Consider the following 25,931-nt stretch of genomic DNA (forward strand, 5'->3'; position numbering starts at 1 on the left):
ACAAAATGTTGATAATGAAACTAATCTTTTGCTTTTATTTGTCAAGAAGTATATATATTTTTGTAAAATGAATTTTAAAAGACCGACTATAGAGGCTGCTAAGCATTATATTAAGTACCAATACCAAATCGAAAGAGAAACACAAAAAAATATTAACAAAGTAGATATTTTTGACAAAAAGTGGGACACTTTGAAATATATTTTCATTTCTTCATACCAAGATTAGTATGTGAGTGTGAACATTGTGTTATTGATTATGTGTTATTATTATTTTAAACACAATATGACTAGAAACAGTTTTTATTCATTAGACTACAGGCTACAAAACTATATATTGAAAAGTTAAGTGAGATTATAAATTAATCACAGGCTTCTATTTTTTTAATGTACCTTGTGTGTTTGTTTGTTTTGTTTTGTTTTATATATATGTATGTCTTTGTATGTATGTATGTATGTATGTATGTATGTATGTATGTATTTATCTGTGTTCAAAATAAACGGGGTTACCATTTAAGGGCCTCAAAAAAAAAAAAAAAATTAAGTTTGTTTGTGAAATTATTGTCCCGTTTCTTTGACAAGCATACTGCTTCAAAATGATCTTTCTTCGAGCAAAATGTACATGTTTTTCCACTGGCTGGGCATTTTCCTGATTTGTGTGGATGTGTCAAATGAATGATTTAGGTTTGTTTCAATCATACAATAGCCATGATATCTGTTACTGTAACTTCTAGGGTTTGTTCAAGTCACATGACTAGTTTAAAAATACTCGGTGATTCCGTCGGCGCCTAAATATCGTTCAACAATTATAGATATATTTACGCTTCAAACCCAAATTATATAAAATTTATACAGAAAATAATGCTGAGACTTTAACAAATGTCATTTGAGGGCGAGTGCGTAGGAAAATATAAATAGTTTTGTCATTTATATGCCTGAGTATCCCTTTAAGGACCACCTAAAGTATGTTCCTTTTAAATAAATATGAAACAAACGTGAAAACAACAACAAAGGTTTACAAAAGCTCAAGCCGGTGCTAGGACGTGAGGGATGTTGCACATATTCATTATGCATCCGTCCGTCCGTTGTCTGTTACCAGCTTTTGAACCGGTGGAAGGAAATTGATTCTACTTGGCAGAAATGTAAGTGAAGTGAAGTACGGGGCAACTTTTACAGCTGCCACATGGCACTTGACATCTGCTGTTGTGAAGTGTAAAAATATGAACACAAAGTGATCCCTCAGTGATCCCTCAGAAGCATTAATCACAACAAAATTACATAAGAATTACAGACCCCTTTTTGAAACAGTCATTGGTTTCACTGTAGGTTAATGATAAGTATAAAGGAATGAGGCGAACTCTGTGGTAATCTGCATTTTAACGACGATGAACCATATCGGTGAATTTGTGGTGTGATTTAAGATGGGTGCCGGTAAATATTAATTGCTTTCAGTATTAATTTTTTAGAGCAATGCAAAGAAACTATTACACATTTTCTTCAATTATGCCACGTATCCTTAAATTATGCTGTGCAGTTTTTCCCCATACTTTGATTTGTGTTTTGGCCAAAATAAACTTAAACAAAAGAATTTATATTTAGGTCATCTACTCACTTATGATCGATAATTCATACACGACCTTGAAAAAGAAAAATATAACCGGAACGATCTAAAATTTAAACTAAGCAATTTATGTATGTCGTTCATTATCATTAAGTTGCTCTACATTCTTTGTTAAATCGTTAACTAGAGAATACTGACTTATCATTTGATTAAATTCATTACTAAACATTAATTATAATGAAATAAGGGAACAATACTATCTATAGACGTAACAGTTTTTAACCCTGTTATTGCTTAAATGTCATCATACAGAACATAGTTTATCTCTCTCCAATATAAGGTTGTTGTCAGTAAGTTAGTGCAAGTTAAGCAAACGTTACAAGTCCATTTAAGGATACATATCGTTGGATATTGCAATACTGTTCTGTCTACGTTGTGAGGAAATATGGAAGAAAAGTTTACAAAAAGTTACATTAAGGTGGATGGACCTCCTGTTGCACTAAAACATCAAACTTTTCCGCAGGTGATGAAACATTATGCGGAGACGAAACCTGACGGTGAGTCTGTTGTCTTTGTATCAACTGACGGGACTCGAGAATGCGTAACTTGGTTTCAGCTTTACCAACGATCTCAGATAATGGCGAAATCACTGATTGAAATGGGGATTCAGAGGCACGAGGTTGTTGCTATCAACGTACGTTGTTGTCCAGAGTGGTTATATGCTACATTTGGTGTCATGATGGCTGGAGCCATTCCAGTCAGTATATCCTTCACGTATACTGACGGGAGTGACCTTATCGCTCTAATGAAAAAGATGGAAACTTGTTCGCTGCTTATTCTTGATCCTGGTGCAGACAGTATTAATTGGAACATCCTTTGTAAACTTCTTGACGAGTACAAAGCTGACGGTAAAGTAAAAAGCCAGAAAATGCCATACCTAAGATATATTCTAGGGGTAAGGTTTGATGGACACCCAGAATTATCTAATGTCTTAGGCTTGCGAGACCTTTTAGAGGCGGACCATTGTGATATAGAACTTCCCGTCGTTAAGCCAACCGATGTATGTGGACTCTTCCAGACATCTGGGAGCACAGGGATTCCAAAACTTGTTACATATACTCACCAATCACCTCTAAAGATGTTTAGTGATTCTGATGTTCTCGAACATTCTAATCCGAAATATATCTTTTTCAACGACAGGCCTTTCAATTGGGGTGGTGGATATCCATTTTCCATATTAACGGGCCAAACAAGGGTGACACTTTCTGAATTTTGCGATCCTCCGAATGACAGACTTTCCTTTATGATTGACGTAATAGTCAAAGAGAAATGTACTTTGATTTGTGCTCTACCACCTCTGATGCATGAGCTTATCAAAAGAAAGGTTTATTGGATTTTTTACATAAAACATTTTAAAACGTGATCTCATACATACTTGTTTATAACTTATCGTAATCCCTTAATTAAAGAATACTGAAATTAATGAAGTAAATTGTCTCTTTTAATAAAGCAGCTTTTTATAAGCTGCCAAAAAAGTGGGTGTGTGTTGCATTTTTTAATCGTAAAAAGTAGGATCACATGTATATCATACATATTACACAATTAATATATATGATACTTATACTGTACGATAAACAATTCAACTATGCTGCAATTATGACATTTTCCTTTTATTTTTCAAGGAATATTTGCCAGATGACTGGCCAGTTGAAGGCATACTGACTGGTGGACAGCCTCTTACTAAGCGCTTAGCTGCCTGCATAGGAAAAGCTTGTAAATTCCTTCTGTGCTTGTATGGAGGCTCAGAGTTTGCAGGCGCGACTGTAGCGAAAATAACTAATCCAAATGATTTCACCGAATTTGGATGCGGAAAACCTTTTAATATGCCTGGGCTGGAAATCAAAATAGTGGACGAGAACACAGAAATAGTACCCGTCAATCAAAGGGGAGAAATATACGTTCGATCAGAGGCCATGTTTGCGGGCTATTTCAACGATCCGGAGAAAACAAAAGCCGTGCTCTCCGAAGACGGATGGTATAAAACAGATGATATTGGGAGGATGACCGAAGATGGTGAATTCTTTGTAGAGGGTCGAAAATCCAATATGATTATTTCAGGGGGATTTAACGTTGCTCCAGAGATTCTTGAGAATGTTATGAAAACTTTCCCTGGTGTAGATTCTGTCATTATCGTACCAGTTCCAGATGACGTTTACTATCAAGTGTTGTGTGCTTGTATTGTTAAAAAAGGAGATTGCGAAATAAGCGAAGAAGATATCCGAAAGAACTGCCACGAGTATCACGCAGACAAACCGGGACTTTTTACAGTTCTTCCGAAATACTACATGTTCCTTGAATCGTTTCCTGAAACAAGAAGTGGGAAAACTCACCGAATGGAGTTGGAAAAAATATCACTTCAACGATTTCGTCAGAGTACATTCTAAGATATATTAAATATAAATGTTGTGTAAAATATGCGTAACGTTCTATGATATTTCTCTTAGGAATAAACCAATACTATATTATGTAAACAAATATATATATGGTTAGTATAGGATAAAAGAAGGAGCACATGATGAAGAAAATATATTTATGCATTATTTGTGCATTATAATTAACACAATATCAAATGATCATTAGAATGCTGTTAAATATTTCTTGAAGTTTGTGGCCATATAAACAATATAGTTTGAAGAATTTTTATGTTTGTGAATATGCATAATACAACAAAACGGAAATAAATTTTATAAAAGCTTAAACCTGTTTTTAACGTCTGATATGGTATTTGTATACAGTGTTTATAACATATCTACTTTATCCCTGATGTATTTTCAAAATAGAATCTGAAAACATTATAAATTTTTTAGACACTAAAGATAGAGATCCAGCATTTTCTTAACGCATTCCTTTGATGTTTCATAAAGTGTCGTGTTTATGGTTTCTGTATGTTTAAATCCGATTGCCAATTCATATAGAGCCATCTAACAGTATCAAAATGAAGGTTTATCATTGAATTGCAATATTTAAGAGCCTAATCAAATCAAGGTGTTTGTCTCATAGGTAACTTCGACCATATTAGGGGCGTTGACAGAAGCTTGCGCTTTCCAGTACTGTCCATCCATGCATGAACAAACAGGTTCATTCAGACCGAGCCTTCAACATTTTCTTTATTGCCGTTTGGGACATTCTTTAGGGATTTCATTTCTCTCTATTTTATTGCCACATCAGTATTGTTTGTGTTGTGTGGGCCGTTAAAAGTCGCCCCGTACATACATTCAGAGATGTTATATCTCGGATTCCTGATGATCGTCAAACTTGACATTATTGTTTAGATTGTAGTATATGAAGTTTTTTCTATTTGACTATTTTTACTTTGGTGGTTCCAGTATCCTTACTTGAATACTGTAGTATCACACTTTAGACATGTGGCCAGCTTTTTTAAATCAGACTTTTGACAGCTTATGTGTGATATGCAGGCTTTATAACCTTTGGTCCACTACGTCCATTGTGTTCTAATTTTAGGCATACGTATGCTTTTACTTGAGGCTCATACGTCACTTTTCGTAGAATGACACTGACGTGTTTCATTGAAGGTTCCATGATAACCGCGTGATAACCGTGTGAACAACCTGTGGATGTTTCTAAATTCGAAATGCCACCATAACCATGTTTAGATGTTAAGTTGTGCTAAAACCAGTGCTAGGGGATGTTAGTTGCATTAATGTAAATCAATCAATAAATTAATAAATAAATAAATGATAACTTAAAGCCAAAAGTGAAGATTTTTTCTTTCCTTTATTCACAAATGTTTTACATACAAAAATTATATAAAATGAGATATTTTAACAAATTGCATTTGAGATATTCGTATGTAATAGAATAACAACATACACATACAAAACAAAGAAAAAAACTATTAAGCCTTGAAAATATTTAGAGATTAATGTAGAGATTAGTATAATTATATCTTTAAAATTTTGAGTATTTTGTCACAATAAATTACTTTTATCTTCTTCTATTTATAGTATTAATACATTATCTGAAAGTCTGTTTGAAAAAAGTTGAACTATGTTTAATTCATTTGACCAGTTATTCCTACAAAATATTATGAAGTTGAAATCGTGAATTCGTGAAGTTGAAATCGTGAATTCATGAAGTTGAAATCGTGAATTCATGAAGTTGAAATCGTGAATTCATGAAGTTGAAATCGTGAATTCATGAAGTTGAAATCGTGAATTCGTGAAGTTGAAATCTAGAATTCACGAAGTTGAATTCGTGAAGTTGAAATCGTGAATTCATGAAGTTGAAATCGTGAATTCGTGAAGTTGAAATCGTGAATTCATGAAGTTGAAATCGTGAATTCATGAAGTTGAAATCGTGAATTCGTGAAGTTGAAATCTAGAATTCACGAAGTTGAATTCGTGAAGTTGAAATCGTGAATTCATGAAGTTGAAATCGTGAATTCGTGAAGTTGAAATCGTGAATTCATGAAGTTGAAATCGTGAATTCGTGAAGTTGAAGTCGTGAATTCATGAAGCTGAATCGTGAATTCGTGTATTCCGTATTTTGAAAACGGGAATGCACGAAGTTTAAATTGTGAATTCATGAAGATGAAATCGGGAATTCATGAAGTTGAAATGGCCCTACCGGTCTTTCGTAGTATAAAGATAAAATGGTGGTTTCCTAGCTTGGACCACGTGGGTCAAGTTACAGCGTAAAAATTCACAATAGTTGTCACAACGTTTAAGAAAATGTCAAATGAATGATTTAGGTTTGTTTCAATCATACAATAGCCATGATATCTGTTATTGTAACCTTCCAGGGTTTGTTCAAGTCACATGACTAGTTTTAAAAATACTCGGTGATTCTGTCGGCGTCTAAATATCGTTCAACAATTAAACATATATTTACGCTTCAAACCCAAATTATATAAAATTTATACAGAAATTAAAGCTGGGACTTTAACAAATGTCATTTTAGGGTGAGTGCATAGGATAATATTGATAGTTTTGTCATTTATTTGCCTGAGTATCCCTTTAAGGACCACCTAAAGTATGTTCCTTGTAAATAAATATGTGGTGTGATTTAAGATGGGTGCCGGTAAATATTAATTGCTGTCAGTATAAATTTTTTAGAGCAATGCAAAGAAACTATTATACATTTTCTTCAATTATGCCACGTATCCTTAAATTATGCTGTACAGTTTTTCCCCATATTTTGAATTGTGTTTTGGCCAAAATAAACTTAAACAAAAGAATTTATATTTAGGTCATCTACTCACTTATGTAATTGGCCCGCTAGAGATCGATAATTCATACACGACCTTGAAAAAGAAAAATATAACCGGAACGATCTAAAATTTAAACTTAGCAATTTATTATGTCGTTGATTATCATTAAGTTGCTCTACATTTTTTGGGAACAATATTATTTATAGACGAAACAGTTTTTAACCCTGTTACTGCTTAAAAGGAGTTTTAAATGCCATAATACAGAACATACTTTCTCTCTCTCCAATGTAAGGTTGTTGTCAGTAAGTTAGTGCAAGTAAAGCAAACGTTACAAGTCCATTTAAGGATATGTATCGTTGGATATTGCAATATTGTTCTGTCTACGTTGTGAGGAAATATGGAAGAAAAGTTTACAAAAAGTTACATTAAGGTGGATGGACCTCCTGTTACACTAAAACATCAAACTTTCCCGGAGGTGATCAAACATTATGCGGAGACAAAACCTGACGGTGAGTCTGTTGTCTTTGTATCAACTGACGGAACTCGAGAATGTGTAACTTGGTTTCAGCTGTACCAGACACGAGGTTGTTGCTATCAACGTCCGTTGTTGTCCAGAGTGGTTATATGCTACATTTGGTGCCATGATGGCTGGGGCCATTCCAGTCAGTATATCCTTCACGTATACTGACGGCAGTGATCTTATCGCTCTAATGAAAAAGATGGAAACTTGTTCGCTGCTTATTCTTGATCCTGGTGCCGAGTTTGTTAATTGGAATATCTTGCGTAAACTTCTTGACAAGTTCAAGGCTGATGGAAAGGTAAAAAGCCAGAAAATGCCGTATCTAAGATATGTTCTAGGGGTAAGGTTTGGGCATCCCGAATTATCAAATGTCATAGGATTGCGAGACCTTTTAGAGGAGGATCATTGTGATATAGAACTTCCCGTCGTTAAGCCAACCGAGGTATGTGGACTCTTCCAGACATCTGGAAGCACAGGTGTACCAAAACTTGTTACATATACTCACCAATCACCTCTAAAGATGTTTAGTGATTCTGATTTTCTCGAACATTCTAATCCGAAATATATCTTTTTCAACGACAGGCCTTTCAATTGGGGTGGCGGATATCCATTTTCCATATTAACGGGCCAAACAAGGGTGACACTTTCGGAATTTTGCGATCCTCCGAATGACAGACTTTCCTTTATGATTGACGTAATAGTCAAAGAGAAATGTACTTTGATTTGTGCTCTACCACCTCTGATGCACGAGCTTATCAAAAGAAAGGTTTATTGGATTTTTTACATAAAACATTTTAAAACGTGATCTCATACATACTTGTTTATAACTTATCGTAATCCCTCAATTAAAGAATACTGCAATGAATGAAGTAAATTGTCTCTTATAATAAAGCAGCTTTTTATAAGCTGCCAAAAAAGTGGGTGTGTGTTGCATTTTTAATCGTAAAAAGTAGGATCACATTTATATCACACATATTACACATTAAATATATATGATACTTATACTGTACGATAAACAATTCAACTATGCTGCAATTATGACATTTTCCTTTTATTTTTCAAGGAACATTTGCCAGATGACTGGCCAGTTGAAGGCATACTGACTGGTGGACAGCCTCTTACTAAGCACTTAGCTGCCTGCATAGGGAAAGCTTGTAAATTCCTTCTGTGCTTGTATGGAGGCTCAGAGTTTGCAGGCGCGACTGTAGCGAAAATAACTAATCCAAATGATTTCACCGAATTTGGATGCGGAAAACCATTTAATATGCCTGGACTGGAAATTAAAATAGTGGACAAGAACGCAGAAATAGTGTCCCTCAATCAGAGAGGAGAAATATATATTCGATCAGAGGCCATGTTTACGGGCTATTTCAATGATCCGGAGAAAACAAAAGCCGTGCTCTCCGAAGACGGATGGTATAAAACAGATGATATCGGGAGGATGACCGAAGATGGCGAATTCATTGTAGAGGGTCGAAAGTCCAATATGATTATTTCAGGGGGATTTAACGTTGCTCCAGAGATTCTTGAGAATGTTATGAAAACTTTCCCAGGTGTAGATTCCGTCATTATTGTACCAGTTCCAGATGACGTTTACTATCAAGTGTTGTGTGCTTGTATTGTTAAAAAAGGAGATTGCGAAATAAGCGAAGAAGATATCCGAAAAAATTGCCACGAGTATCACGCAGACAAACCAGGACTTTTTACAGTTCTTCCGAAATACTACATGTTCCTTGAATCATTTCCTGAAACTAGAAGTGGGAAAACTCACCGGGTGGAGTTGGAAAAGATAGCACTTCAACGATTTCGTCAGAGTACTTTTCTAAGATATATTTAATATAAATGTCGTGTAAGATATGCGATACGTTCTATGATATTTCTTTAAGGCATAAACCGATATTATATGTAAACAAATATATATATGGTTAGTGTAGGATAAAAGAAGGAGCACATGATGAAGAAAATATATTTATGCATTATTTGTGCATTATAATTAGATCAATATCAAATGATCATTAGAATGCTGTTAAATATTTCTTGAAGTTTATGGCTACATATACAATGTACTTTGAAGAATTTTTATGTTTGTGAATAAGCATAAAACAACAAAACGGAATTAAATTTTATAAAAACTTAAAACTGTTTTTAACGTCTGATAGGGTATTTGGATACAGTGTTTATAACATAGACTTCTACTTCATCCCAGATGCATTTTCAAAATAGAATCTGAAAACATAATACTTTCTTTAGACACTAAAGATAGAGATCCAGCATTTCTTAACGCATTCCTTTGATGTTTCATAAAGTGTCGTGATTATGGTTTCTGTATATTAAAATCCTATTGCCAATTCATATAGAGCCATCTAAACAGTATCAAAATGAAGGTTTATCAATTTGAATTGGCAATATTTTTAAGAGCCTAATCAAATCAAAGGTTTTGTCTCATAGGTAACTTAGACCATATAAGGGGCGTTTACAGTAGCTTGCACTTTCCAGTACTTTCCATCCATGAACAGGTTCAATCAAACCAAGCCTGCAACATTTTCAATTTTTCCGTTTTGGGACATTCTTTAGGGATTTCATTTCTCTCTATTTTATTGCCACATCAGTATTGTTTGAGGCCGTAAAAAGTCGCCCCGTACAAACAAGATGTTATATGATCGTCAAACTTGACATTAAGGTTGGGTTTGTAGTACATGAAGGTTCTTCTATTTGACTATTTTTACTTTCAAATTGGTGGTTCCACTATCCTCGCTTGAATACTGTAGTATCACACAAGATGTGATACTGAATAATTGTTTGAAAGGTAAATCTTAAATGTGTCTATGTTACATATAAATGTACAATTATACTGTACCTTCTTTGACATCAGTTTTTTAATCTTCATGATCAAGCATAATTATCGTATGCAAATCTATCTTTCATGTTGACCTTATATGAAGAAGTAATATCTTATACTGACTCCTTGTTACATATATACGTAATGTATGTATCTTTGATGAGTTATGAAATAAAAGTATGAAATATATCATATCAAACAAAAAATTTGCTTACTTTGCTATTGCTTCGGCAAGAGTATGTATGATTGCTATGTCTAATGAGGTTCGTCGGCACATGCCAGCTTTCGCCTGTCGAACATGTCACCGTCCATGCCCTTTAAGATTTATTTTTGAACCTCAAGAAGTGGTGTGATAATTTACCTTCATGCAATTTCCACAGAGTATATATGCTGACTGAAAACAAGAATAATGTTGGTTTTTTTAAATAAAAACCTAACCAATAACAAACTACTAAAATTCAAAAGCAACAACATATTATGGCTTAAATATTCAAAAATCAAAAATGCTATGCTTACAAATAATTTCTCTTTTATTACCTCCCATTATATTTATAACATCAATACTGCACAAAGACGTCCTTTATTGTTCATTTATTTGTACAGAAGTGGTGAATTTACCTTTAAAGTCAATAAATGTGATGATACATGCTAAATATCCTTATCTATATAGTTATCCTCTGCACGTTGTAGGTTGGAGGAAAAGACATTTTAGACATGTATACTATATAAATCTGTGTACATGTAAATTGTGTGAGACTCCATCATCCATGCATAAGATTAATTTTTCCTATATATGTAACCCCTTGGTGATCCAATGAACATGATTTTTATAAAATTTGATAAGTTTTTATAGCTGTCAACAAGGCATCATTGAAAATATCCAAGCTTTACATAAATATTATATTTGTGGGCATATGAAAGTGTGTTCTTATTACCTCCTGTTATTCAAAGTTTTTTTGATGTTTTTTTTAAATGAAATTCAAAAATGCATGCAGCGATAGTCATGGGATAACTTTCTGCAACTTATTAAATTTGTCATTTTTTTCCTTTGAACATATGCTTTTGTAATGTATTAATACAAAATCAATTCCAAACAGGAAAAGTTTTCATTTCTTCATTTTGATTTTTTTTTCAATTTATTATTTCTTGTAAATGTCCTCAAAAATGAATAGACAGTCACAGGAACAAAACTTTTCTCCGTATAAAGTAATAAAATGGTGGTTTTTCTTAGCTTGGTCCACGTGGGTCAGGTTACAGCGTTAAAATTTCACAATATTGTTGTCACAGTGGACTCTGGAAACGTTTTAAGAAAATGTCAAATGAATGACTTAGGTTTTGTTTTTCAATCATACAATAGCCATGATATCTGTTTACCGCTGTAACTTCCAGGATTTGTTCAAGTCACATGACTAGTTTTAAAATAACTCGGTGATTCTGTCGGCAAGTCTAAATATCGTTCAACAAATGCAATAGATATATTTAGCTTCAAAACCCAAATTATATAAAATTTATACAGAAATTAAATGCTGGAAACTTTAACAAATGTCATTTTTAGGGTGAGTGCATAGGATTAATATTGATAGTTTTGGTCATTTATTTGCAATGAGTGTCCCTTTAAGGACCCAACCTAAAGTATGTTCCTTGTAAATAAATATGAAAACTAATGGTGAAAACAACAACAAAGGTTTTTACACAAAGCTCAAGCCGGTGCTAGGGGCGTGAGGGATGTTGCCACTTATTCATTATGCCTCCATGTAAACAGATTCAGTCAAACCGAGTCTGTAATTCTTATGTAAATTTTGTTGTGATTAGTGCTTCTGAGGGATCACTTTGTTTTCATATTTTTACACTTCACAACATCAGGTGTCAAGTGCCGTGTGGCAGCTGTAAAAAGTTGTCCCATACTTCGGACGGAGGTGCATACCAATATTTTATTCGGGCGTAAAAAATGATAAAAAATAATTAATAGGGGCAGGGTGGGTGCATTTTTGAAACAGTCATTGGTTTCACTGTAGGTTAATGATAAGTATAAAGGAATGAGGCGAACTCTGTGGTATTCTGCATTTTAACGACGATGACTCATATCGGTGAATTTGTGGTGTGATTTAAGATGGGTGCCGTTAAAAATAATTGCTTTCAGTTATAATTTTTTTTAGAGCAATGCAAAGAAACTATTATACATTTTCTTCAATTATGCCACGTATCCTTAAATTATGCTGTGCAGTTTTCCCCCATACTTTGATTTGTGTTTTGGCCAAAATAAACTTAAACAAAAATAATTTATATTTAGGTCATCTCCTCACTTATGTTAATTGGCCCGCTAGAGATCGATAATTCATACACGACTTGAAAAAGAAAAAAATAACCGGAACGATCTAAATTTAAACTTAGCAATTTATGTATGTCGTTGAGTATCATTAAGTTGCTGTACATTTTTTGTTAAATCGTAAACTAGAGAAAGTTGACTTATCACTTGATTAAATTCATCACTAAACATTAATTTATAATGAAAATAAAGCAACAATATTATTTATAGACGAAACAGTTTTTAACCCTGTTATTGTTTAAAAGGATTTTAACGCCATCATACAGAACATACTTTATCTCTCTCCAATGTAAGGTTGTTTTGTCACAGTAAGTTAGTGCAAGTTAAGCAAAACGTTACAAGTCCATTTAAGGAATACGTATCGTTGGCTATTGCAATACTGTTTTGTCTACGTTTGGTGAGGAAAATTGGAAGAAAAGTTTACAAAAAGTTACATTAAGGTGGATGGGACCTCCTGTTACAACTAAAACATCAAAATTTTCCGGAGGTGATGAAACATTATGCGGAGACGAAAACCTGACGGAGAGTCTGTTGTCTTTGTATCAAACTGACGGGACTCGAGAATGTGTAACTTTTGGTCCACAGCTTTACCAAACGATCTAAGATAATGGCGAGGTCACTGATTAAAATGGGGATTCAGAGGCACGAGGTTGTTGCTATCAACGTCCGTTGTTGTCCAGAGTGGTTATATGCTACATTTGGTGCCATGATGGCTGGGGCCCATTCCAGTCAGTATATCCTTCACGTATACTGACGGCAGTGACCTAATCGCTCTTAATGAAAAAAGATGGAAACTTGTTCGCTGCTTTATTTCTTGATCCTGGTGCCGAGTTTTGTTAATTGGAATATTCTTCGTAAAACTTCTTGACGAGTACAAAGCTGACGGGTAGAGCAAAAAGCCAGAAACATGCCATACCTAAGATATATTCTAGGGGTAAGGTTTGATGGACACCCAGATGCTTTCATATGTCAATGACATTTGGAACCTTCTAGCAGAGGACCATCCGGATGTAGAACTTCTCCCGTCAAAAACCCGAAGATCTAACTGGACTTTTCCAAAACGTTGGAAAGTACAGGAGTACCAAAACTTGTTGCGCATGTCCCAAAGATCGTCATTTAAGGCTGTCTGTAAATTAGATACACTGGAACTTTTAAAACCCTAAATATATCCTTTTTAACGACAGGCCTTTCAATTGGGGTGGTGGATATCCAGCTTCAATATTGACGGGCCAAACAAGGGTGACGTTTTCTGAATTTTGCGATCCTCCGAAGGACAGACTTTCCTTTATGATTGACGTAATAGTCAAAGAGAAATGTTCCATGATATTTGCTCTACCACCTTTGATGCATGTGCTTATCAAAAGACAGGTATATTTGATTATTTACATATGAATTTTAGAAAAAAATATACATATATATTATATAACCTTTGTCCCAATGCATGCTTACTGGATATAAAAGACGAATGTAATATTTTAGGATGGTACTGCACTCATTTCGCAACCATTGAAATAAAAAGTTTTTATCATAAAAAAAAACAAAAAACAAGAACGTATTTGGTAAACACAAATGCCCCACGCCCGATTCTCGCTTTAACTTTCTTTTCAAAAAAAATTGGCCATTCACCCAGTTATGGACAGAAAAATTGCCAAAAAAGTTGTCAATACAGTTACATGTATATAACTTGAGGCATGACGTTATGTTGTTGTGAAAAATATAGGTTAGTCTGTTATTGCTATGTTATGAAAATATTCAAGTTATAAATATTTTTTTATCAAATATATAAAATGCAAGACCTTGAAACAAGTGAGACCAAACTCCATCCAAACTTAAAGGATAACCTGAGGTATGTTTTCTCTAAATATGAAAAAAAATTGTTAAAATATACATACACTATATAAGAAAAAGTAAACAAAATCTATTGAAAGCACAGGTGACCTTGACCTTGTGACTCAAAACACTAAATCATCTAAGGTATGTTCCTTCGGAATATAAAAATATCATCAATAAATAAAGCCTGTATAAGCAAATGTTTAGAAATCTATTTTGGCACCACTGACCTTGAGCCACTGACCCCTTATCCAATTTAAAGAAAGTAGACTATGCAAGTTATCAACCTACCAAATATGAAAGACTTTATCAATAAATAAAGGCTATATGGGCAAAAGTGAAGAAAAATATACTTTACCACTGGTCACCTTAACCTAACTAACCCCTAATTCAGTCTAAAGGAAGAAGGCCACGCAAGTTATCGTCCTTCCAAATATGAAAAACACTGACTGTATATGCAAATGTGTAGAAATCTATAATTGGCAACCTTACACGAGTGACCTTGACCTCATTGGCCCCTTACTGAAGAAAAAGTAAGAGGACCATTGAAGGTATTCGCCTCCCAAATATTGAAGATATCATGATATAAATGAAGTAATTAGTAGAAATTTAATAAAAATCCAACTTAAGATATATTTAATTTGCCGTTTAAGGCTCACCATACAAATTTTCAGCAATAACTTGTACAGAATGGAAGCCATAGCTATGTTACTTGCCCAGATTGTGGGTTTTGTATCGATTAGTAAATGTGTAAATTATGAAGCCATTGGTATAGGGAGAACATCCCATTTACGCTAATCTCTTACGACAAACGGGCCGACAGACAGACGGACGATTCAATTTCTATATGCCCGGGTGCATATACATTGTAAAGCTCAAACATACAAACAACAAACAATATGCAAACTGAATAAGTTCATATTTTATATCGATATTTAGCAAAAATCGATGCAGTAAAAACACTATATGTATATTTTAGGAGGATTTGCCATATGATTGGCCAGTTGAAGGAATACTGACTGCTGGACAGCCACTTACTAAGCACTTAGCTAATTGTGTTGGGAAAGCTTGCAAATTCCTTCTGTGCACGTATGGAGGCTCAGAATTTGCATTTGCGACTGAAGCAAAGATCACTGATCCAAATGATTTTGTCGAATTTGGATGCGGAAAACCATTTAATATTCCTGGACTGGAAATCAAAATAGTGGACGAGAACGCCGAAATAGTACCCGTCAATCGGAGAGGAGAAATATACGTTCGATCAGAGATCATGTTTCTTGGCTATTTCAACGATCCGGAGAAAACAAAAGCTGTGCTCTCCGAAGACGGATGGTATAAAACAGATGATATCGGGAGGATGACCGAAGATGGTGAATTCTTTGTAGAGGGTCGAAAATCCAATATGATTATTTCAGGGGGATTTAACGTTGCTCCAGAGATTCTTGAGAATGTTATGAAAACTTTCCCTGGTGTAGATTCCATCATTATCGTACCAGTTCCGGATGACGTTTACTATCAAGTGTTGTGTGCTTGTATTGTTAAAAAGGAAGATTGCGAAATAAGCGAAGAAGATATCCGAAAGAATTGTTGCGAGTATCACGCAGACAAACCGGGACTTTTTACAGTTCTCCCGAAATACTACATGTTCTTTGAATCATTTCCTGAAACTAGAAGTGGTAAAACTCACCGGAAGGAATTGGAAAAGATAGCACTTGAACGTTTTCATAACTAAAATGGCCTCTTGGAACAGTTTTTCGTATATCTCTTTTACCCAATGACTAGCTTTTTGACTAGAGTTTACCAAAAGGTATTGCCTGTTGTACTTACCACTTTTCACTTTTTAAATATATCAAATATCATGATCGTTTAAAATAAGTTTTTAATATGAACCTTATTTAGGAATGAATGTCAACCAATATCTATGTAAAAAGACACCTAAGTAGTGTTTGCGTGAGTAAATGCATAATAAAAATAAAATGTCAGTTAAACACAATATTATGATTGTGATTGTGCTTATGATAAAACAGTCAAATGTTTAAGTAAACATAATAGTTTTATCCGAATGGACAAGTCCAACAGAGACTTTCAACACTATTGAAGGCTTTATTAAAGATGCCAAACATCACCTTGCACCTGTTGGTCTGAGCATAAAAATCTAAAAATTGGAGATTTCTTGAGAACAAAGATATCTACAAACAATGTAGAAAAAATGTAATGTCAACGTCTATTGGAAATGCTGGTGTTTTATCTTTGACGAACAACTTGTTTTAGTTTAAACATACCTTTTTTGTTCAATTGTATAGAAAACTATAAGCTAATAAACATATTCTTGAGCCAACCATGACTGTAAAGTTTTCGTCAAAGACAATGACGGCTATAAGCGATCCTTAGAATATTTAGAAACTACTCGGTCACTTTGGCAAAATGAATAAGTCATTCAACACCTTGGCATCGTGATGAACTGATGAGGGGCGGGGGGTAAAACTGTGCAAATATACGAGGTATGTTCCAATATTCTCTAAACAAGATTATTTTAAAGCTGAATTATAATAAAATAGGTACGAATCAAATATTTTAATATGTTATAAATGCATATAATTGAAATATTTCCTCACATTTAATTAAAAAATAAATATCCATAATTAATCACAGAACCGGATATCTCTTTGCTGCGTCTCACGTTTTTCAGGCGTTCCTATTTTCTATCAGATGATTTTATTTATCCGTACAAAGCTAGCGGTAGAATAAAAAGTAAGTGGTCATATTGGATGGACACCTAGAACTTTCATTTTTCATGGACATGCGAGATCTTTTAGAAGAGGACCATCCTGATGCAGAACTACCCATCGTTAAGCCAAGCGATGTGTGTGGACTCTTCCAGACATCTGGAAGAACAGGGGTACAAACATTTGTTACATATATTCAACAATTTCCATGACTGTTTTGCGAATTAAAGACCGAACCTTTTTTGAGTGAAAGTGTTGAAAAAAAAATTTCTTTAGTATTTTTTTTTTTATTTCCAAGAATTACTCGATCGGCTGCTTTCGTAAACAAAGTCTACTATCCTGCACATTTGTTTAAAGCAATAAGATAAACCATGTTCAAACCAGACATATTCCAATCAGTTCAAAGGTAGATTAAAAACACAAAATATATTATCTTTGATCGGCAGGGAAATGATACAGGCTGTTGAGATCGAAAACATACCGGCAACATATTTGAAGTTCATAAATGCTCATTTACCATAAATGTTTTACAATAAGACTGTCCCTAAAATTTTCTTACTGTCACGGTTCAGAACTGTTCAACATTTAGGGGAGAAGATGTGTAAGCGGCCGGATAGCTCAGTCGGTAGAGCCGCGGGACGGTATTCCGAAGGTCCCGGGTTCGAGTCCCGGTCAGGCTCCACATTTTTCTCACCCTGTGACATTTGGCGTCCAACGTGGGACCGTGATGGTATAAGCTCCGAGTTCAATTTCACATTGTTCTCTTTACCCATTAGAAATTCGAGGACGAATTTCAATATAGCGGGGGAGTATGTCACGATTCAGAACTGTTCACTATTTAGGGGAGAAGATGTGTAAGCGGCCGGATAGCTCAGTCGGTAGAGCCGCGGTACGGTATTCGAGTCCAGGTCAGGCTGCACATTTTTCTCACCCTGTGACATTACAATCAAATTTAACTTGAAAGATAGTCACAGATTATCAGATATACCTGGTATACATGTACCGGTAAACTGATAAAAGCTGTTTGACAAGTTTCTCATGAAAAATAGCTAATGTAATCGGATTTACATTGGGGGAAAACAGTTATGCGTGATACCTAACCAAATATTGAAAGCACACAAACTTTATGCTCTTGTTTAGAAAGGGTTAATAATACCATAGATAAATTACTAAAAAAGTAGGTTTATGCTCTAGCCCTTAATGCTCTTTGTTTAAAGGTGTGGCCAGCGAATTACTGAAATAATTTACTCAACCATTACTGCCACGTTGGTTTCACAACCTGGTATACTTATGTCCCTGTCTCAAAGTTAAATTTCTGGAAAAGTGATCTCTCGGAAGCAATAAAAACAACAAAATTATATGAAAATTGCAGACTCTGTACATGAGCGATAATGAAAAACATCAAACATCCCGCACGCCACCTAGCACCGGCTTTAGTGTTGGACTCAATATCCCCTAGGACCAGAAAAAATAAAAACACTGAAGTGAATTACGGGGCAACTTTTTACGACTGTGCGTGCGTGCGTGCGTGTGTGTGTGTGTTTTAGATAATGGATATACACAGTCAAATTTATAATGTTCGTGAAGTTCGCCAGACAGACGAAACAATTGGAACACATTTTGCTTACTTAGTCCAGCTGTCTTGACTGTTCCGGCTAGCCAGAGAAGATACAGAATATCGGTTTATTTCATGTAATGTAATTCCATGTTAGTTATACCCTCGATTTTTGGATATTCAGGCTAGCTAAATCAACCGAAACTACGGCTACATCTAATAAAGGAAAATCTGAAGTGAGTGCGTCGAGTTTAATGTGTCCGTGTGACCGCTGGTATAATTTAGTATACATGTACTAGTATTTGGTATCAGTGTGTCCGTTGAGAATGCTCAAGCTTTTGCCGACTATAAGCCGAGAATTGAAATCTAAATGGTCATTTAAGCTCATATCTCACAATTTCCGGCTGTCGCCAGTGTACACACGCCTTTAAAAATATTGTCAATATAGTTTGGACTTCTGTTTATTGAATATGTGTCAAGAGTTATATCGTATATTTATGGTGGCTGATTTGTTACACTTTTGCGTGTCGCGTTCATAGCGCCAATTAAACAGCGAAATATCGCCTTGTCGTCTTGTGCAAGATTTGGCTTATTGGTGCTTGCGACAACGAGCCATGCAACATCACGATAAGAATTCAACCCTACGATATAAGTTAAGCGACAGGACGACATGGCGATAACACACCGCATGAATACGTGCAGTTTGGCGCATTCCGCAGTGACAAGACGAAAAGACGAAACGGAAATAAATATATTTGTTGCTCAAAAGTGTAACAAATCAGCTACCATATATAACCATACATGCACAGTGCGTTAATTGGAGTGCAGGTATAAGTAAACTATAATGGTTGATTTTGAACACTTTGTGCTTCGTGTTGTCGCTAGTGACAGCACGACAAAGCGCCAAACAGCTTGTCGTCCTGTCGCTAACGATGCACGCCAAACGGCACGTTGTCGTGCGGTCTGTTGTTGCGATGTTACATCGTCGCTCAGCTCATATTAAGGATTGGCTATTTGTATACATATATGCTGAGCGACAGGGCGTAATCGCGACAACGCGTGTTTCGCTAGCGACACCATGACAAGACGCAAAATACGATAACGATGTAGGTTGTGTTGTCCCTATTGACAGCGCAATGCGCAAAGTGTACAAATCAGCCACCATAGTAACCCGCACTCCAGTTACCACACTGTCTGTCAGGGATATAAAAAGGTATGCTCGGTGATTGGCTCATTTTTTTCTGGTGTTTACTTATTGTGACATAACGACAACGAAAAGTCATATTCATCTGACATTGATAAGCTCGTACATTAGTTACTTTTTTCTGGTGGTTCATATTGTGACGACAATTAACGTGTTTTTACTTTTGCCTAGTATGATAAACAAATAAAAACTCTCGACTTTGATTTTACCCGAGAGCTACGCCCCCCACGTGCAAAACCGATAGTCTCGTGTTTCGATGCTCTTCTATTACTATCATCCATGCTTGCTATTTTCGTTTTATAGATAATAAAATATACCTTAAAAATAATGGCAGGGTTAGGGTTGACAAAAGCAAATTGGCCTGTATATAATAAGTTTACTGTGAGGTTATATAGATAATATAAATCAGTGTTTAAATGAAAAATACGTTAATCCTACACAGCTCGTCATCATATTTTGATTAAACTTTTGCTTGTCATCTGATATCACAAACTTGGCGTAATATTTTGTTTAATGATTTGCTTGACCTTGATAACACAAACCAATGAATTTATATTCCTGAATCTGTAGATAGTTATTGGAGTTCACTCTCATACATGTATTTTGGCTGACTAAATATTTGCAAAATTTCTAAACTTTGCGTGCAAGATTAATATTTACAACTACTGAACGTATCCACCTGCAATTTTTCATATGTCTTAGGGATCTACCTTTAACTCGAGCTAAGCTTTTGACTTAATAAACTTAGAACATTCCTCGTTATACTGTATGGCTTTGTGTGCAAGATCAATTTCCAAATCCATTGAAGATTTTCACATGTCTCAAAGACACAAAACAGTTGCATGGGTATTGCTTGGAATATATATCCCGTTTAGATGTCAGGAAAATACTGATTAAAATTTTGGTTGCCAGTTAAGTCTACCCCTCAACTAAATGTATTTACACTGTATTTCGCATGTCGCGCCAATATAACACTTATGGTCACAGTATCAAAGACAAATTGCTCTAGCAAGGATGTGGAGTGAATTATAGTTGTTTTTTTAACTCAGAAAATATGAACGCCATGGATTATAAGTAAACTATTTCCTTTTGCGAATCCGTACGTTATCCACGTTCTCATATGTCATACACGACCTTGAAATAAAACAAGAGCAGGATACAATACGACCTTCAAATTGATATTAATAGGCTATAGAAAAATGATTTAACCACGGAATTTTTCAAAGTGAACGAGTTAAAATAATCACTTAACATGATTTAAGGATTTAAAGGTTTTGTATAAAATAAGCGGGCACTATCACAGACAGTCAATCACTTTAAATATAACAGCACAAAACCAGGGCAGGTGTTATAAACTTGATATGGTTTTATGAAATTGCATGCAGATAATATATAATGCATGTCACATATATAGAACAAACTGTAATTTATCTTGTTTGTAGATAAGTTTGTCGTAAGTTTGTGCATGTCAAGAAAACCTTATAAATTAGTTCATTTAAGGATACGTATCGTTGTTTTTAACCAAGTTGTATGTACATTGTGTGGAAATATGGCAGAACAATTAACAAGAAGCTACATTAAGGTGGATTTACCTGTCTGGACGCTTAAACATCAAACTTTCCCGGAGGCGATGAAACATTATGCGGAGACGAAACCTGACGGTGAGTCTGTTGTCTTTGTATCAACTGACGGAACTCGAGAATGTGTAACTTGGTTTCAGCTTTACCAACGATCTCAGATAATGGCGAAGTCACTGATAAAAATGGGGATTCAGAGGCACGAGGTTGTTACTATCAACGTCCGTTGTTGTCCAGAGTGGTTATATGCTACATTTGGTGCCATGATGGCTGGGGCCATTCCAGTCAGCATATCCTTCACGTATACTGACGGCAGTGATCTTATCGCTCTAATGAAAAAGATGGAAACTTGTTCGCTGCTTATTCTTGATCCTGGTGCAGACAGTATTAATTGGAATATCCTTCGTAAACTTCTTGACGAGTACAAAGCTGACGGTAGAGCTAAAAGTCATCAAATGCCATATCTAAAATATGTTCTAGGGGTGAGATTTGATGGACACTCAGATGCTACATTTGTCAAAGATATATCAGACCTTTTAGCAGAGGATCATCTCGAAGTAGAACTTCCCGTCATTAAACCAGACGATCTATATGGACTTTTCCAAACATCTGGGAGTACAGGGGTACCAAAACTTGTTTCAAACGCTCATAAATCGGCATTGAAAATGGCTGGTGCTTTAGACATTTCTGAAGTTTTAAACCCCAGATATATCCTATTCAACGACAGGCCATTTAATTGGGGTGGCGGATATCCGTTTTCAATATTGACAGGCCAAACAAGGGTGACATTTTCCGAATTTTGCGATCCTCCGAATGACAGACTTTCCTATATGATTAACGTAATAGTCAAAGAGAAATGTTCCATGGTTATTGCTCTACCACCTCTGATAAATGAGCTTATCAAAAGACAGGTATATTTCATCATAAAACATTTTAAAAAACGTGATCTCATATGTATTTGTTTTTAACCGACCATAATCACTAGATTTAAAGAACGCTTTAATAATTGTAAAATATCACTGATAACAAATCAGCCGAAAAGTGTGTATGTTGGGGTGGGGATTGTTTGTGGGCTTTTATAGTTTTTAATCATAATATGTAGTTTTTGTTTTTGCTTTTATCACACATATTATATAAATGTGATATTGATACTACATATATACGATAAACAATTCAGTAGTAAAAGTATAAAGTATAATAATGACATTTCTTTTTTTATAATTTTCAAGGAACATTTGCCAGATGATTGGCCAGTTGAAGGAATACTGACCGTTGGACAGCCACTTACTAAGCACTTAGCTGCCTGCATAGGGAAAGCTTGTAAATTCCTTCTGTGCGTGTATGGAGGCTCAGAGTTAGGATGTGCGACTGTAGCAAAGATCACTGATCCGGATGATTTCGTCGAATTTGGATGCGGAAAACCCTTAAATATTCCTGAAATGGAAATTAAAATAGTCGACGAGAATGCGGAAGTAGTACCCGTCAATCGGAGAGGAGAAATATATATTCGATCAGAGGCCATGTTTACGGGCTATTTCAATGATCCGGAGAAAACAAAAGCTGTCCTCTCCGAAGACGGATGGTATAAAACAGATGATATCGGGAGGATGACCGAAGATGGTGAATTCTTTGTCGAGGGTCGAAAATCCAATATGATTATTTCAGGGGGATTTAACATTGCTCCAGAGATTCTTGAGAATGTTATGAAAACTTTCCCAGGTGTAGATTCCGTCATTATCGTACCAGTTCCAGATGACGTTTACTATCAAGTGTTGTGTGCTTGTATTGTTAAAAAAGGAGATTGCGAAATAAGCGAAGAAGATATCCGAAAGAACTGCCACGAGTATCACGCAGACAAACCGGGACTTTTTACAGTTCTTCCGAAATACTACATGTTCCTTGAATCATTTCCTGAAACTAGAAGTGGGAAAACTCACCGGAATGAGTTAGAAAGGATAGCACTTCAACGATTTCGTTAGAGTACTTTCTAAGATATATTAAATATAAATGTCGTGTAATATACGATAATTATGTTCTATGATATTTCTCTTACGCTTAAACCAATTTTATACGTAGACAAATATAAATGGTGAGTGTACGATTAAAATACGAACGCATGATGAAGTATTTGTATATTTTTTATGTCAGAAGTAGTAAAACTCACCGAAATGAGTTGTAAAGGATAGTATTTTAAAGATTTCATCAGAGTACATCATAAGATTCTTTAATCATAAATGTCGTGTAAATGTGCGATATCTTTTATGACAACCCTTGTAGTTGTAACTTAATAGAATATGTAAAATATGATAGATGATGAAAAAGATGACAAAATGCCTGTTAAGAGTAGGAACACATGCAGAAAGAAATGACTAATTTGCGTATTAGTACAACAACAAATGATCATTAAAAAGCCGTAAAAGATTCCATTGCGCGAAATAAATTTGATGTTTACATGTACTCTAAAGATTTTTTGTTAGTGATTAAACAGAAATAAATTTTACAAAAAATTGATTAAAATTAATTCAATTCCTGATAGGTTGTTCGAACACAGTGTTTAAAACATAGGAAAGAATCTACATACGATTATGGTTTCTATCTATTTAACCCCTATTGCCGAATCAGATAGACTAACAGTAGCACAAAGTTTTCAAAGATATATTAATTAAAATCATGGTATTTGTCGTTCGTCTGTCTGTACACCAAAAACATCAAATGGTTTATAAATTTAATTCCACTTCATTCCGAAAGAACAAAACTTTTATTGCTTTATGTCGGAAAATGCCAATTTAAGTTAAAAAAAACAACATCTCAACCATTAACCAAACACTTAGAACGTCGATCCGTTCGGCTGTCCGTTAGTTGCATGTATAAATAAATAAATAAATATACGGTGTTCTGCCTCCTTAATAATAGGAAGGTAGTCAATGCAAATAAATTACCGTAGTGACCGTAGTGATTTTGAGGTCATTATGTTAAAGGATATAGTATCACATACACTTAGTGACTCGTCTGGTCAATGACTTAAGAAGGAACTAGCCAAGGATTGCGAAATTTGGTCTTGACAATACCCATGATCATTCGATAATCCCTATTGTGTTTTAGGTTAATAGATTAAATGTCAAGGTCACAGTGACACTTGTTTTAAAATCACTGTTCGCTAAATAACTTGAGAAGGGGGAAGACTACTTTTGTGACACTAGGTAGGAAAATTCACAATAAAAGTTAAAGACTCACTTTCATTTTGAGATCATTAGTTAAAAGGTCACGGACACAGTTACAATTTGTATAAATTTCTTGTCCGATAAATAACCAAAGATTATTTAAATTTGAAGAACATTGCCCATGACACGTTGATGACCCTTTCTATTTTTGGTGTAATTTAGCCAAAGGTGAAGATAACATTGACTCTTGTATAAAATCCTTATCAATCAGTAACTTGTTATGAGTTTTGTATGAATTTTTACTTGAGTCTTTACACATTTTAACATTATACAAAACGCAACAGCACATATTTCGGTCGTACATTGCTTCTTGTTAGGACATAAACAGTGTCGATTAAAAAATGACCTCTATATAAAGAGGGTTAATTGAAACCAATAAAATCTTTAGCTGCACATACTGAAAGCAAAGGAGAGTTAAGGAATTTAAATAATAGTACCGCAAAGGCGGGTTAATATAGAGGTGTACAAGGTAATGTTATATACAAAATATAGAGTCATAGTAGTTATCCCCAAATGATAATATATATACTAAAAGATAGTTACAAATATTCTACTTATTTAAAGATGAATAGTTATTATAAAATAAGTGAAGTTATCGCAAATAAACAAACGCATGATAGATTCTTATTAAATCACAAATTACTGCGTTACATAGTGAGCCGGCGGGCATAGGGTTTCAGTTCATAAATTTAAGTAGAGCTACCCGAAATTTGTAATGTGATAAAATGGTTTATTCATATATGTATTTCGGGAAATTATGTCCAGCGTCGATAAAACATCACAACGCGTTGTAGATATAATGAGTGACACGCGCTCTGATCGTAGTAATTAGGAAATGCGTATGCGGTCCAGGTGTCTCCCGGGCATGGCCAATGTTGACATGCGGATCAGTATTAATATAACTTTTGTAGAAATCTACAAATTGTGATGCTACATGCTAATTGTCTCAGCTCTTGGCTTTGTAGTTTCACGAAATAAGACTTAAATGTGTTTTCCTATCAAGTCAATACAAATCAAGTGACCCCTGGTCGGGTCAACATTGACTCCAGAAAGCCTAATAACTAGTTAAACAAGGTAATGCTACATGCTTAATATCTAAGCTCTTGGCATCGAAGTTTCACAAGACTTAAATGTGTTAAATTCTATATAAAAATCAAGCATCATTTAATTACAAAAAAATTAAATGAAAATTGCAGACTCGGTTTGATCGAGTCTGTACAAAAGGGATACTGAAAAAGTGACTTCCGAGGTCGGCCATATATTAAACCAAGTGGCATAATTAAAAATTAATTATAGCTTTGTGGAGGCCAATAAGGAAATTCTGCATTCCCAATATCTAAGCTCT

General features: G+C 34.9%; 3 protein-coding genes and 1 pseudogene across 3 annotated transcripts; all 4 read left to right on the forward strand.

Annotated features, from left to right (window-relative positions):
* The first annotated feature begins 1,883 nt into the window (after window positions 1-1,883).
* LOC132720104 (putative acyl-CoA synthetase YngI) lies at window positions 1,884-4,306 on the forward strand. The gene is made up of 2 exons (XM_060704090.1): window positions 1,884-2,942; window positions 3,241-4,306. The coding sequence occupies exons 1-2, from the start codon at window positions 2,004-2,006 to the stop codon at window positions 4,000-4,002; spliced, it is 1,701 nt and encodes a 566-aa protein (XP_060560073.1). The 5' UTR covers window positions 1,884-2,003; the 3' UTR covers window positions 4,003-4,306.
* A 2,879-nt stretch (window positions 4,307-7,185) lies between these two features.
* LOC132720101 (3-[(3aS,4S,7aS)-7a-methyl-1,5-dioxo-octahydro-1H-inden-4-yl]propanoyl:CoA ligase-like) lies at window positions 7,186-9,416 on the forward strand (annotated as a pseudogene).
* Window positions 9,417-13,571: 4,155 nt separating this feature from the next.
* LOC132720105 (medium-chain acyl-CoA ligase ACSF2, mitochondrial-like) lies at window positions 13,572-16,296 on the forward strand. The gene is made up of 2 exons (XM_060704091.1): window positions 13,572-13,841; window positions 15,283-16,296. The coding sequence occupies exons 1-2, from the start codon at window positions 13,761-13,763 to the stop codon at window positions 16,033-16,035; spliced, it is 834 nt and encodes a 277-aa protein (XP_060560074.1). The 5' UTR covers window positions 13,572-13,760; the 3' UTR covers window positions 16,036-16,296.
* Window positions 16,297-20,971: 4,675 nt separating this feature from the next.
* LOC132720108 (putative acyl-CoA synthetase YngI) lies at window positions 20,972-24,019 on the forward strand. Its single transcript, XM_060704093.1, has 2 exons — window positions 20,972-22,276; window positions 22,595-24,019. Exons 1-2 carry the CDS (start codon window positions 21,254-21,256, stop codon window positions 23,342-23,344), a joined length of 1,773 nt encoding a protein of 590 aa, XP_060560076.1. The 5' UTR covers window positions 20,972-21,253; the 3' UTR covers window positions 23,345-24,019.
* Window positions 24,020-25,931: the final 1,912 nt, after the last annotated feature.

This window comes from Ruditapes philippinarum, unplaced genomic scaffold (assembly GCF_026571515.1).
Source record: "Ruditapes philippinarum isolate M1 unplaced genomic scaffold, ASM2657151v2 ctg4485_1_1_1_1, whole genome shotgun sequence".
Taxonomy (NCBI): Eukaryota; Metazoa; Mollusca; class Bivalvia; order Venerida; family Veneridae; genus Ruditapes; species Ruditapes philippinarum.